This window comes from Momordica charantia (genome assembly GCF_013281855.1).
Source record: "Momordica charantia cultivar OHB3-1 chromosome 9 unlocalized genomic scaffold, Mcharantia_2.0 BLBB01000009.1, whole genome shotgun sequence".
In the NCBI taxonomy this organism is placed as follows: Eukaryota; Viridiplantae; Streptophyta; class Magnoliopsida; order Cucurbitales; family Cucurbitaceae; genus Momordica; species Momordica charantia.
In genome coordinates this window covers 23,250,588-23,265,763 of record NW_028275167.1, presented here as the reverse complement: position 1 = coordinate 23,265,763, position 15,176 = coordinate 23,250,588, and the positions used below count along the sequence as shown (strand labels likewise).

At 29.8% G+C, this 15,176-nt stretch overlaps 2 protein-coding genes across 3 annotated transcripts; both read left to right on the top strand.

Annotated features, from left to right (window-relative positions):
* Nucleotides 1–3,735: 3,735 nt before the first annotated feature.
* CRR3 (chlororespiratory reduction 3) lies at nt 3,736–8,003 on the top strand. Of its 2 annotated transcripts, none has more exons than XM_022299697.2 (4): nt 3,736–4,017; nt 4,138–4,280; nt 5,620–5,751; nt 6,923–7,593. In XM_022299697.2, the coding sequence occupies exons 1-3, from the start codon at nt 3,785–3,787 to the stop codon at nt 5,742–5,744; spliced, it is 501 nt and encodes a 166-aa protein (XP_022155389.1). In that variant the 5' UTR covers nt 3,736–3,784; the 3' UTR covers nt 5,745–5,751; nt 6,923–7,593. The 2 variants fall into 2 exon arrangements, with proteins under 2 accessions (XP_022155389.1, XP_022155388.1); XM_022299696.2 differs by having other exon boundaries at nt 3,738–4,017; nt 7,577–8,003.
* A 4,672-nt stretch (nt 8,004–12,675) lies between these two features.
* LOC111022508 (F-box protein SKIP23-like) lies at nt 12,676–13,851 on the top strand. The gene has a single exon (XM_088117460.1). It carries the CDS (start codon nt 12,676–12,678, stop codon nt 13,849–13,851), a length of 1,176 nt encoding a protein of 391 aa, XP_087973586.1.
* The last annotated feature ends 1,325 nt before the right edge of the window (nt 13,852–15,176 follow it).

Genomic DNA, 15,176 nt, shown 5'->3' with positions numbered 1-15,176 from the left:
TTGGATTTACTTTTGTTTGTAAGGGTAACCTTCCAGAACTTTGAGCTTCCAATCTACTCACTAATGTAGCCAGTTGGGTAATTTGGTTGCCAAATTTTGCATACCAACCCTTGTTTCCTGTTGAAATTGAAGAGTACTATTAGCAAGATTTTTAACAATTTCCTCTAGAGACATATATAAGTTTGAAGCTTGAGTTTACGTAGGAGGTGGAGGTGGTCTAATGAAGTTTTGATTCCCATAGCTTAGATTTGGATGGTCTCTCCATCTAGGATTATAATGATTGGCATATGGATCATAGTTTCTTTGTGGAAGTCCAGGAAATCTCCCTATAGCATTGGCCTCCTAAATGGAATCTTGTTGAAATTGAGGGTATGTATTTGTAGGATGTCCTTGAAGTGCGTACATTTCATGTGGTTTTTCTCCTACAACAATTTGACGAACTAAAACAGTTAGATCAGATATTTGACTTTTAAGTTCACTTACCTCGTTGACTTGTGTAACAAATTCTCTTGTTCTAAATCCAAATTGTTGGGAGTTTTCAGCCTGTTTGAAATTAGTTGCTTGGTTACTTTTGGTGTCTTGTCTACCAAAGCTCCTCCACTAGCTACATTGATCATAATCCTATCCATTGGTAATAATCCTTCGTAAAAATATTGGATGAGGTGTTGATCACTGATTTGATAGTGGGGCAAACTAGCACACAATCTCTTAAATCATTCTCAGTACTCATATAATGTCTCCCCAGCGATTTGCGAGATTCCATAAATTTCCTTTCTAATATTTGTAGCTCGTGAGCAGGAAAGAATTTATCTAGGAATAGTCTTTTCATCTCATTCCATATTGTGATTGATACAGAAGGTAGATACTAGAGTCAATCTTTTGCTTGATCCTTTAAAGAAAAGGGAAAAGCTCTAAGGTTGATTTGCTCATCAGTCACTCCATGTGGCTTCATTCCAGAGCATACAATATGGAATTCTTTCAAATGTTTATGAGGATCTTCACCTGCACATCCACGAAAAATAGGAAGTAAGTGTATTAATCCAAATTTTTATTCAAAATCATTTTCAATATTTGGAAAAGATATGGAAAGAGGTTGTTGATTCAAATCTGGTGTTGCAAGCTGTTTTAGTGTTCTATCTGCCATTTCTTCATTGAATTCCAAACATCGTCTTCTCTCCCCTCTTAACTGGTACAATGTCCTTTCAATTTCAGGATCAAATTGTAGTTCTATATTTTGAGAAAAACGAGTCATAAACAGTTAAATTGAACAATGAGAAAATAATAATGATTCCCCGATAACGGTGCCAATTTTGGTAAGGGTTGTCGAGACCCTCCAAAATAATTATTGATTTTACTAAATCTAACTTGTAGAAGTAGTGCGACCAGGTCGAATCCCAATGGAACCAATGAAATTAATTTCTGAAAGTAAAAAAATTGGGGGGTTCTGAATTTAAATTTTTAAATTTAAATAGATAAACTAAAAGGAAAACGAAAGTCAATCTTACCAAACTTCCAATCCAAATGTGTGATTTTCATCAAATTATAATCTTGATCATAGGCTTTACACAAAATTAGTTTCTTGATTCAAGAACTTAGTCGACTTACTCGGAAAACCGTGGTGAGTTTTAATTCTCCTAATTTAATTAATTTAATTAGACTAAGCATCAAAATTAAATCTTATTAATTAATCAACTGGGTACGATAGCATTCCATATTAATCAAAGAATAGCATTAAGGATAACAAAAATGACTAAACCAAAATCAATTAATTTGAGATAACTACAAGTTCATTAATTTTGTCTCTTTGTTTCCCTAAAGTCTATCAAGCTATGTAAACATGGAAAAGTCATAAAAACACACACATAAGCCAACTCCTTGCTACTTATTTCAATTATTGATGACAATTACGGATGAGTTACGGATCACAAACTCATGGATAGCAGTAGAATAATTAATATGAAATAAGGCGTCAATTTAATTAATATAAATTGTTCATAAATAATAAGAACAAGAAAGAAAGAATATTTGAAAAAGAAGAAATCTCTATCTAACTTGAGCCTCACAAGCTTACAATCAGACTTGAATTACCCTTGAATTGGAAAAATTAAAGTCTCACTCATGGTAGAGGGGGAAAGTAAGGCTTCTCTATTTATAGGATTAATGTTATCGAGATGAATTATTTCTAATAAGGAATTCATAACTAATTGGAATTCCTAACTAATTGGGAAGATACCATTTAAAAGAAAACAATTTAAATAAAAGACTTATTATGTTTCCTACTTTGATTATATCTCTTTCTGCGTCCCTCCATAATAATTAGGTTTGTATTTTATTCGTTGGTGAAGTCTGCATTATCCTCTAAAATTGCGCTTTTAAATTGTTACTCTTGAACATCTTCAATCTGCCACAAAATAATAAATTATAATTAAATTCAAATATTTAAACATAATAAATTAATAAAATGTAAAAGAAATATATTAAATATGGGAGTATTTTTCATCTCGAAATTTTTAATATAAGGTGATCCAGCTAACTGCAAGGAAGGGAACTACGCCCATTACAGGAAGGTTGTAGCTCCATGTCACCTAAAATGTATAAAACATCACTAGATATACTTTCAAACTGAGGATGCGTTTTTGGGAATGATGTTGACATGACTAAAATCACTTTTGTCACTCTCAAAATCACTTTCTTTTCCACTGATCATGTTTGACAAATTAAAAAAATGATTTTAGGAAAGTTTAAAATTACTCTAAATTGATTTTAAGGTATCACTCAGATGTTGATTTTGAAAAATCAATTATACTTAAATCTTTTTTTTTTTTTTCAAAATCACTAATTCTACCATCATTTCCAAACACACCCTAAAATCATATAGGTCCGTTTGGTAATATTCCTGTCTATTGTTTCTTGTTTTCTCATTTCCAATTTTTGAGAAACATAAGCGTTTTTGTAATTGTTTTTATTTCTTGTTTTTCATTTTTAAAAAAACGTTTCCAAAATTGATCATTTTTAAAAAACATTTCAAAAAGTGATCATTTAAAAAATAGTATTTCCAAAATTTATCATTAAAAAAAGAGCGTTTCTAAAATTGACTAATCATGATTTCAAACAACAAAATCAAGTTACCTCCAAAGGCGGCCCCGTTGATAAGGGCTTGAGATATTTTGATCATACCGATCTAGAGATCTCAAGTTTGAACATTAGGGTGAGCTTAATACAAATATATCCTTGATGTCTCTTGCATCGGTGCCTCTTGATTATAAAATAAAAAAACAACAAAATCAAGTTTCTTGTGTATGTCTATCGCTTTTAGAAATATTATTTTATCACGCTTTTGACATTTTTTTTAAAACAATCACGCTTTTGACTTATAAAATGTACAATAAATATAAAAAACATATAACATACCAATTATGAATATTTAATTTAAAAATAAATTTTCATACAAAACTTATACTTTTTCTAATTTTAAAGAACGGAAGCAAGAAATATATATTTTTCCTTCTGTAAATAAAAAGAAATATATTTTTCCATGACATTTTGTCAGTATACATACCTTAACGAATTGATAATGAGAGTTATTTTTAATCAAAAGATGATGAATGATCATGATCTCCGGAAAAAAAAAAATAATAATAATAAAAGCTCCCCTTACCTAATGATTCATAATTGTGGACTAAAAAAAAAAAGAACACACATCTCAATGGATAAAGAAGATATTTTGGTAATTTGGTTCAAATATGATTCGCGAAATTAAAGATTACTCATACCTCATACCGCCATGGCTTTTGCATTGGCTTCCTTCTCCTGCATTTCTGTGACCAAAAATGTTGCTCTCGCCTCTCTCAATGGCAGCGACGACTCGCACTCTCCTTCTCCCAAACCCAATGGCACCGCCGACACCATTCCGATCAAGAATTCACCGCACCGCCGCCTGCCAAAACCGCGCCGCCCCTCCGTCATTGAAATCGAACGCGCTATTGGCGCCGGAAGGTTCAGAGACGCCGACCCTAGGCAAGTCTCACAATTCCTCTCTCTACTACATTAGCTGTTCCGTTCTACTAAAATATGAGATGGTGGATTTGGGGGAGGGGATAATTTGTGGTGTGCAATGCAAATTTTTTTGATTCTCAGGGATTTGGAAGAAGATAGGAAGACTGTATTTGATATGTTTTTACTGAGTTTTACGGAAAAATATGAGGGGCCACTCATGAAAAAGCTTCGTGAGACAGGGGAATGGGTAACCAATCAAACTGAAACCAAATTTCAAGCTTCGGGTAAGAATTTTATGTCTATTTTTCAAAACTTGGTTTTGTTCTGTGTTTGTTCATCTTTCTTTTCTTGTTGATGTTTTGAGCATGAGAAAGGATATTATAGACTTATTTGATTGTTTCCTCAAAATTTTGTTGTCTTTTAAGTAATGCAATGAAATATTGGTTTTGTTCTTCTTATACAAAAAAAATGGAATATGTTCATTACACGAGAATTCTGGAATCCAGTTAGAAAATGTAGAGAATGTTAAAGGTTCTTCACACATGCTCGCGAAATTTCAATTTTGAAAGAGTGATTTAGAACTCTGTCCAAATATTCTGCTAAACAACAAACATAAGCTTCTTTCCCTAGAGACATGTAATAAAGTATTTAAACCATCAGATGGATAGGAATGCCTTTGGGTTAATTAGGATTATTAATGAGATAGTAAGTATATACAAGTAATTAGCTAAGGAGTGGGTTAGTTATACATAGATTGAGGGGGAAAGGATGAAGGTAGACAATTGTTAGTCTGGTTTAGGCTTAGGGTCCAAGTACCTCGAATTACTCGGGATAATTGTAGTCACTCTCTCATTCTCTTTCAATCTATTGTAGCTATTTCGACTCTATCATAAACTTCATTGGGAGTGGAGTATCCATGGCTTGTTATGTGTTGTACAAATTAGAAGGCCATTCAACTATAATGTTAGTTGTATTTGGTTTGAATGATCAAATGTCTAATGGATCTTTATAAGGGAAAACTCTCAAAATTGTTGATCTAAAAGAGCCACATTCTTACCAACTTTATTTTCTTTGTACTTCGGTAATTGATCCTCCCATGTAACCACCGTAGAACTTCTCATAAGAATATAAAAACATATCACTCGCTTCCTACATTCTGGCCTGAACCTTTGGGTAGACTCTTTCTTCTCATCCGTGGCACTGAAACAATTTTGTTTTCGAATCAGGTTCTTTTTCAATCTTTAGTAAATTAGGATGATTGAGTCAATGTTGTTGAAGCATAAGGTTGACTTAGAAGCATCTTGGAAGACATGAATTGATGGGTTCACGAACAAAACATAAGACACCGCAAGAGAAAGAAGAATATTGTCTCTTGAATAACTTACTCCGTTACATGGGGACAATAGAAAAAGATAAAAACAAATACTGAAACATGACTACATATATGTCAAATATCTAATAAATTATTGTCCATACATTTAAAAATGCATCATTTCATTAATCTAGAAATACACCAAGTGATTAAACTATCTTATTTCCAAGCTCTCGTTTCCTCTGTTCGGTTACCCTGTGAAAGGTGACATTTACTTTGTCATACTTGTTTGATTTGATTTTAATCTGTAGGAAAATGGTTTCTGCTGTTTACATTTCAATGGCTTCTACCAATTTGGGCATTGTCACTTCTTGTGGCTTCTGGTGTCATTAAGCTACCATTCAGCACTCCATTTCTTGATGAACTTCTTATGTAGCAATAAGGTAAGTGTGTGCATTTACACATTACTGTACAAGACCTTTTGTAAAATTTGTCTTCATCTAATAGGCTATAGCAGTTGCATGTTTTTTAAAATACCGGCAAAATGGCATAAAATAAAGCTCCTCTTAGATATGCTTGAAGAAATAAAATATTATTATATGTTAGATATAATGTTCTTGTATAGATTCATGAACTAAGATATTATTCTATCTTTTACCGTAGTTAAAAGTTAAAAGTTAAAAGAGAAAGTAATTCTTTCTTTTCTGAAGTCTCATGAAATGAGATATTATTTGAAGGTGTAGAAACCCAATTAATTGGTAGTAGAGATATATAACTTAGAAAATAAAAAGGCCCTATAAGAAGTTAATCGTTCCTAAGAAGATTGGTTAAGTAGAAAATAAAAAATGAAGGAATATAGATGATCTTTTCTTTCAAATCAGAACCTATTGAGTTATGGGTTTAGGCTATATAATTATAAGTTTAGTAGATTGTGTCAGATAGGTACTACGTCCTACACATTCAATTTTAACAGTTCCCTATTTATTAAACATTTTTTAAAACTTGCGGACTAAGAAGCACACAGACATGCGATACGGATACGACACAACACGGCACAGTGACACGTCACAATTTCTAAATAAGTAGGACACAATATGCTGGGAACACGTCAAATTTTTTTTTTAATAAAAATATAATGTACATATTTTGACAAATAGTTTTAAAAGTATATTTTTACTGGAAGTAAGTACATCAACATAAAAACTAAATAAATATGATCTGTAGCCATTATTGGTAAAAAAAAAAACTTAATTAAACAGGAAGATATTACAAAACTTTAATATTTAATAAATATTTAATAAAGATAAAAAAAAGTTTATTCAATATTTTAATAAAAAAATTTTGGAAATAGATTTGGAAAACTAAAGTAAGAGAATTTCTTAAAATATTTACAATGGTATGACTGACATGGAAGAAAATAATGCCAGCTAGCTTTCTTTTTGTTGGAAGAATAAATTTACCAATTATCATTCATGGAAAAAAATACTCCATGGAGTGATGACTTCTTCTCTTTAGTCTCTTCTCCTTCTCCTTCTTTTTATTCCTCTTCTTCTTCCACCTCTAGACTTTACTTGTTCCTTTCTTCTTCCTTTTTTGTCACTTTTCGCGGAACAGAAATGGAGAAGAAAATCAAGGTGCAAATGATGTTTGCGGAACCGTGCAAATGAAAATGGGGGAAGCGGAAGGCTGGTGGGTGGAAGAAATGATGGAGAAAATGAAGATGAAAATTGACAGAAATTTTGAAAGAAAAAGCAAAGGGGAACTATGGAGAAGAAGAAAAAGATATCGGGGAGCACAGGAAAATCTAATAAATTGGGTTGGGCTATGGAGTGTGCACTGGAAGACGAGAGAATTTGAAAACTAAATGGGATGCTTATTTATCGTGTCCTGTGCGTGTCACCAACATCAATTAAAAGAAAATTTTAATTAGGACACCTGTAACAGACGGTGTCCGACGTATCGGTGTCGACACTTGACTAATTTTCATGTGTCGGTGCTTCCTAGCTCCTAGAGTTATTAAACACAGAATTGAAGTTTCACGGTCTTAATAGACACAAAATTCAATTTTGTGTTTAATAAGTCCATGAATTTTAGAAAAACATTGAAAAGGTCAGGGACTCATTTGGATACAAAATTGAAAGTTTAGAGATCTATTACACATGAAAATAGAAAGTTTAAAGACTTATTAGGCACTCAGAAACTCATTAGATACTTTTTAAAGTTCGAAAGCATGTTAGATACAGTTTTGAAAGTTCACTAAACTTGCAGGTGGATAGAAGATGGGTTGGTGTAGTTTGTTGAGGTCGTGAGAAATAGGTTGTGATGGTGAAGACATGGAAAACAGAACTGTAGAAGTTTTAAAGGAGGAACCAAGACTCATTGTGCAGCCAAGACGAAGTTGAAAACTTGAAACAGAGCCATTACGAAGCACAGAGGAATGGCCAAAAGAGGAGGCTCTAAAAATGCTAAGGTTAGATGGATTATCCATCTAATGTAATATAATATGTAACTATGGACTCTTAAATGTAGGAACCAGCCAAATTCATAAATTTCATCAAATTTCCTTTCCAACAAAGGAGAGATGTTTCTATGGTTTGAACTTAGACGAAAGAATTTTGAGATTTTAAGGATCTGTTTGGTAACGTTCTCGATGGAACTCTATGAATGTTGATATGGTATCAAGTCTTTCTTATTAGGTTTCTTATCTTTCCAGTGTGGGATTCTTAACACACCTCGTTTAGATGTGCTTCTTTTTGGTTCACCAATCTTGGTCGAATCTCATTTTTGGACTAGATGTTCGTTTGAATTTTTGGGTTATTTATGGGAGTTTTATCTTAAAATCAATTGACAATGAGAGAAGTAACACACTTATATTATAAACCTTGATTAGGTTCGTTATCTTTTCAACGTGGACAAAAATATAGTTGTGTTTGATGATTGTTTATGGTTCCTTTATTGAGAAAAGAAACATAATCATGCCACAATTTTTTGTTTCTTGTTATCTAAAATGTTAAATTAAAAAAAAAAGGTTTTATGTGAAAATAAAATTTCCAAAATTAAGTATTAAAAATTCTTATGCTATATTTAATTTTTTTATACTTTTTATAAGTCAAAAATGATAAAATAATATTTTTATTTATGCTTTGAAAGAAAAAAACTAGAAATATGAAAGAAACTTACGTGGTTTGTTTTATTGTTTATTATTTCTCGTTTTTAGTTTTTAAACTAGAAATATAAGCCTCGGTAACTATTTCTGTTTTTCTTTTTTTAGAAACATTTTAGAAACAACCATTATGTGGTACATGAACTTTTATCGATCTTTATGTAATATTTTAAAATTTGTCCACACTTTTGTATTGAACTAGTAAGAAACATGTGTGGTGTACATGAAATTTCATAGTTTTTATTTCAATGTTTAAAAATATAAAATTTAATTAAATAGTTAAAATTTATAATCTAATTTGATTCTTTTTATCTCTAAATGTTTACCTCACTGAGTTTTTTCGTATTTTCAATGTTTATCTCATACAACAACGTCTCAATAATTCTCATCACCCATTGATGCGATTAGTGTGACTAAATGTATTATTCTTCAATTACTTAAAAAAAAATTCTAAAAAAACACATATTCATAGACTTGTCATTTTTTTCCCAAAACATAACAATACATAAAAGTAAATAAAACTTTGTTTCAATTTCTTATTTGAGTCATTGAAAAATAAAATGACAAAAAAAAAATAGTGAGAGACAGAGATGCGTTCAGGACAGCCGTTCTTTGCCATGTTCGAGTTCCGATCCAATTCCTTGCCCTAGCTCGACGGGAATGCCAACCGCAGCCATGTTCCGATGGATTGCTCCGGCTATTTTCATCACACGATGATCACTTAAGGAGGAGGTCATTGAGAGAGTCCTCGCGGTTATCAAGTGTCATCTCAAGGTAGATCCGTCCAAGGTGATTCGATCTTATCACTCATTTTCCCTTTCCTTTTTCCAGTTGATTGAGTTGTTTGGAAAAAAAAAAATAACTAAAAAAGTTGAATATTCGATCAAACAATCTAACTAAATATAAGAAAACACAAGACATTGATTAAAGGAGAAAATTAACATAGCGAAAGAGAAAAGAAACTCAAGTTTTAATGAAGAAAAAGTTGGGAGAAAGAGTAAGAAAAAACTCTTTATATAGTTGTAGAAAATAAAAAGTTACGAAACTTTTGAAATTCTTTATTAATTATAATTCAAAATAAGTTATAACTTTTCAACATAGAAATAAAGAGACAAAACCCTCCCTATTCTAACTCTTTATATTATATTCTAACCTTTAGGAGGGGGAGTTTATTAGAAAGAGAAAACTAATTTGAGAAAAGTAAAATTTGTAATAATGAAGATTAAATATTTTAAAAGAAATGAAAAAAAAAGGGAAAGTGCCATGGGAGTGAAGAAAAAGGGGAGGGAATGAGAAAATTTTATACTTGAAGGACAAAATTGCTCTCAAAATATTTATGGAATGTTGAAATTAAATGGGTAAAATAGGTGGAAAAAATTTCTCACTATAGCCCATTTTATATATACTATAGATTTATTACCATATATAAGTTAAATTTAATTGAGGTTGCATTTAAAAATTTGAAATCGAGCTTTTCACTTACTCGATTTAAATTTTATTTGGTAAAAAAGATCATTATTTTTTCAAGGAAAAAAGAAATAGGTAACAAACAAAGGAATAATTTTTTAAAATAATTAATACACGATTTACTTGCTGATTCAGCTCCGAATTTCACACGTCAATATGCATAACTTAATTTTGTAAACTTTTTATTTAATTTACAATTTTATTATTATATTATTATTACTTTAAAAGCCACTCTACTTTTATAAGTTTGACACTCCTTTTATCTTTATTTTCTGTTTTTTAAAATTAAGCTAGTTTCACTCATTTATTTATTAAATTTTCTTAAATTGCCTATTTATAAAAAATATTTTTAAGATATAAGTAAAATTTTGAAATTTTAAAAAAATTCAAAATTTTGTATCTATTTTTAAAATTTGGCTAAGAATTCAAATAAACCTAAAAACATGCCCAAAAAAATTGTGATCAAGTAGACTTAATTTAAAAATATAAAACAAATAAATAATTAGTTATTAAATGGGTATATTGAACACTTTTTAAAATGTATTAGTAAGAAACACGTGTAGTGCACGTGAAATTTCATAGTTTTTATTTCAATGTTTAAAAATATAAAAATTAATTAAAATAATTAAAATTTTAATATAATTTGGTCATTTTATCTCTCAATATTTACCTCACCAATTTTTTTTAATATTTTCCATATTTATCTCATAAAATCAACGTCTCAATAATTCTCATCACCTATAACTAAAAAATATTATTATTCAATTACTTAATTTTTTTTTTAAAAAAAGATATTCATGGATTTTTCATCGTTTTTCCCTAAACATAACCATGCATAAAAGTAAATAAAACTTTGTTTTGATTTTTTATTTGAGTAGTTGAAAAATAGAATGATAAAAAAAAAACAAGTATGTCATCTCTTAAACTAGGTAATCAAGTATTCTTTAAATAACAATTATTAACATTGCATTGAAAAAAAATCCTAAAAGTTGAATGTTCAATCAAATAATCTAACTAAATATAAAAAAACACACATTGACTAAAGGGGAAAAACATACCAGAGAAAAGAAGCTAAGTTTTGATGAATAAAAAGTTGGGAGAAAGAGTCAGAAAATATATAGTCGTGGAAAATAAAAGTTAGGAAACTTTTGAAATTTATTATTCATTATAATTAAAAATAAATTATAACTTTTTAATTAATTAAACTTACATATTCTAACTCTTTATATTCTCACTATAAAAAAAATTAATTTGAGAAAAGTGAAATTTGTAGGATCGAGATAAAATATTTTGAAAGAAATGAAAATAAAAAGTGAGAAGTGGCGTGGAGAGAAAGAAGGAAAAAGTGAAAGAGAAAATTTTATATTGATAGACAAAATTATCTCAAAATTAATATGAAAATAATAAAATTAAAAGGATAAAATAAATTTTCTCCCGATAACCTCTTTTATATATAGAATAGATTCCCTTTAAAGTTAAAAATTTAAGATAACATTTATAATATGTCTTTAAATAATCTTTTATTATTTAAATAACCTTTTGTTTGATAAATTTTTCATTAACTATATATAATTTAAATATAAGAAGTTAGATTAAAGTAAAAAACTCTGCTAATTTCTTAAAATTTTGAAAAAACAATTAAAAGTTTCTCTCTTAAAAAGTGAATCAAAAGTCATATCTGTATATTATTTTAAAATGGAAACAAATCTTTTAAATTTCTATGGAAAAAAGTACCTACACCACAATTTTTTCCAATTTTATGATCCAAACCCACTTTTTTTTTTTTTACGGGGAAAAAAGAACTTTTGGCAGAATTTAAAAAGTTTTCCATTTATATTCTGGCTATGATTTATTTTATGAACATTATTTTTTAATGATTTTATTAACACTATTTTGGCACCAAAATTTAAGGTCAAATCGCGTATAAAATCCCACGCTTCTATGCCATTTATAAAACATTAGAAAGAATAGAACGAATTCAAATTATTTTGAAAGGGTGTGAATAAAATAGGTTAAATTCCAAGTTTCGTCTTTCAATTTTAAAAGTGATGTCAAATAAGTTAACTTTAAAAAATATTTAACGGGTCTCTATCGTATGATTTCTAAATTTTAAAATTCATTAAATTTATGTCCAACAGACTTATAAAGTTGAAAAATGTCTCATAAATAAAAAATAAGACATATTAGAAGATTTTTAAAGTTCATATTAGTCACATAACATCGAAATTTTTGACATAAATATTTTTTTGGGAAAAGTGTCTTTCTGATTCCCGATTCTTAAAGTCGTGTTGGATGCTCATTTTATTTTTTGTTTTTTGTTTTTTTTTATTATTAAGCTGGTAACCGTTATTTTAACCCATATATTTCCTTATTTTTTCATAAAAATGTTTTTAAAATGTAAACAAAATTTTGAAAATTAAAAACGTTATTTTGAAAATTTTGTATTTATTTTTGAAATTTGAAAAAAAATTCAAATATTCCTTTAAAGGAACGTAAATAATTATCAAAGAGGGCGGCTTATCCAAATGGAGAGATTTATATATATTTTTAAAATTCAAAATTTAAAGACAAAATCTGCAATCCATCGGAATTCGAGTGGGGGAAGGAATTGTTAATCGAGAGTCGTAATTGGTAGAGGATTTGTAATTGGATTCTTATTTAATGGTTTGTTTTTTCTTCTTTCTTTTACTTTTCCCTCTCTCTTCCTCACACATCTTCTCCCCCTTTGAACTAAGACATGGTCGAGTGGACCAATCTTCCTACTGATCTCCTACTCCAAGTTGCACATTATTTAGATACGTACACCGATTATGTTCGATTTCGAGCAGTTCGTCGATCGTGGGGGCACGTTTTGCCGAGGCAACCCCGACACTCGTACTACAACATCCCATGCCTCATGATTCCCTACCATCCTCACAATGGCAACCTTCGAGGTTTCTACAATGTTTTAAACCAACAAGTTTACTACTTGGAGTTGCCTCAACTTACCAATCAAAAATACATTGGCTCTTCCAAAGGTTGGTTAGTGACTTTGGACAATGGTTTGACATTGCAACTCTTGAATCCTCTTACCAAGTCTCAACTCCAACTCCCTCCCACATCTTCATTTCCTGGCATCATAGGGTATGATCCTAATAATCAAGGAGAAGAGTATACTCTTCTTCGTCCTATGGATAAGATCAATACCAAAAGTCGAGCTCGTGTCCATGGTGAATATATAAGGAAAATTGTTTTGTCCTCTCTCGCCCCTTCAAATGATTTTATGGCTGTCGCCATATATGATTCATCCGACAAGTTGGCTTTTACGAAGTTTGGCGATGATAAATGGACTGCAATTTCTACATCATTGAATAATTTTCATGATTGCATATATTTTGACGGAAAAATTTATGCAGTAAATGTTCTCGGAGACCTAGGGGTCTGTTCCATCGACGACACTCCGACCCAGCTGGTAAACTTGCCCTTAAAACGGCCTAAGTTGGAGGTGACATCTAAGTTGTATATGGTTGAAACAAATGGTGATCTGTTGATGGTTGAAAGGCTTTCAAAGTACATGGCTCTCTTTAATAGAGGTCGGAGATGCTACGGTTACAAGACAATTGGATTCAATTTATTCAAGTTGGATTCCGACGGATGGCTCAAGATTGAGAACTTGGATGGTTGTACTATTTTTTTGGGGTTAAATACTTCCATGTGTATCTCATCCAAAAGTTGTCCCAAGTTAAGAGGTAATCATATTTATTATACATTTGATCACGAAAGGGAACCAGCTCAAGTTATAGGTTCCCATGCTTGCTACGATTTTGGTGTTTTTGACATGACAGATAGAAGTCGTCGATGTTTATGGCATGATGATCCTTCAGATCCATTTGTTTGGCCTCATCCAATATGGGTTGTGCTTAATTCTTATTAATCTTATGCTGTTTATTCACAAATATATATACATATATATTTTGTGTCATTACATAGATTTATTGGCAAAAGTAGTACTAGGTTAGTTTTTTAATCACATTATTTTGGTTAATTATATTGTAAATTGTTTTAATGGTGAGATTGTTATTATTCATTTAAGTAGAAAATGAATTCAAATTTTGCATATGCATTACATACAGATTACAAGTTTTGCTTCCTTTTCTCTAATTAAAAAAATGGATCCTTCTAAACCAAAACATTTATATGGGAGTAATTGCACTATTAATTTTTTTATTAAGAGAAAAACTGAAACTATTAATAAACAAAAAATATATTAGTTCATTACAAATATTCAAGGCAAATTTTTATAGTACAAGAGAATGTATCTATTAAGAAAAGCAAAAATTGGTTAGAACTTAATTTTAAATTGTCAGCTTAAAATTTGAGCGAAATTTTAGTAACAATTCGTCCAAAATCAGTGACCATATTTATTCTCTAATTTTATTATATAACGCTTTGTAGTTTAAAATTTATAATAATTTAATCTCTACCATTAAAAAATTCATAATTAAATATCTATCTTTATCATGTAACAATTTACCCTCTATTATTAAAGAAAAGTACCCGTGGAAAGTGATTTTTAATTTTTTTTAAATGGTAAAAAAGTGCTTTTGACTCATTAATAGTATTTTTTACAACATTTTCAGATAATCAAAGTGATTTGAGTAATTATAAAAACAGATAAAAATTAGTACTTAAAAGTATTTTCATATTTTGTCAAAAAAAAGGCATTTTTATATGAATCATTTAACTAATTTTTTTTATAAAAATACTTATATTAACTCTACTGTAGCACCAAAGTTTCAAGTCAAGTTGTATTACTCTGGAAATTTATAAAACAAACAAATATTCTAGAAGCAAAATTTAAAGTTAGATTGTGCAGTAATTCTATGCCAATTTAACAGGTTTATATCTATTAGTAACGTTCCTATAAGGGTTTTGGAGTCGCCACCAATAATCTAGATTTGCGAAAACAGATTTTGGTTCGGGAGTCTACCAGGGAAGATGTTAGCATCCTACGACTCCCGTTCGAAAATGGTATAGTTGTTTAGTAAAACAATAAGTCATATATTTACCCCCAAGAAACCTACCACTATGCCAACACCACAACATACAATTATATTTCCTTTTCAAAATATAAATCTTTACTTTAAAATTTTGTTTAAAAAAAAAGAAAAATTAAAATTAAAACCAAAAATTAACAAAAAAAAAACTTTTATTTGTTTAGATTTGAAATCCGTATAAAAAAAACTTCCTTAAAACTTA

Coding starts and splice junctions, on each gene's coding strand:
- CRR3 (XM_022299696.2), top strand. CDS start 3,785: ATGGCTTTTGCATTGGCTTCCTTCTCCTGCATTTCTGTGACCAAAAAT. Junction 4,018..4,137: donor TTCAGAGACGCCGACCCTAG/GCAAGTCTCACA, acceptor TTTGATTCTCAG/GGATTTGGAAGAAGATAGGA. Junction 4,281..5,619: donor AACCAAATTTCAAGCTTCGG/GTAAGAATTTTA, acceptor TTTAATCTGTAG/GAAAATGGTTTCTGCTGTTT.
- LOC111022508 (XM_088117460.1), top strand. CDS start 12,676: ATGGTCGAGTGGACCAATCTTCCTACTGATCTCCTACTCCAAGTTGCA.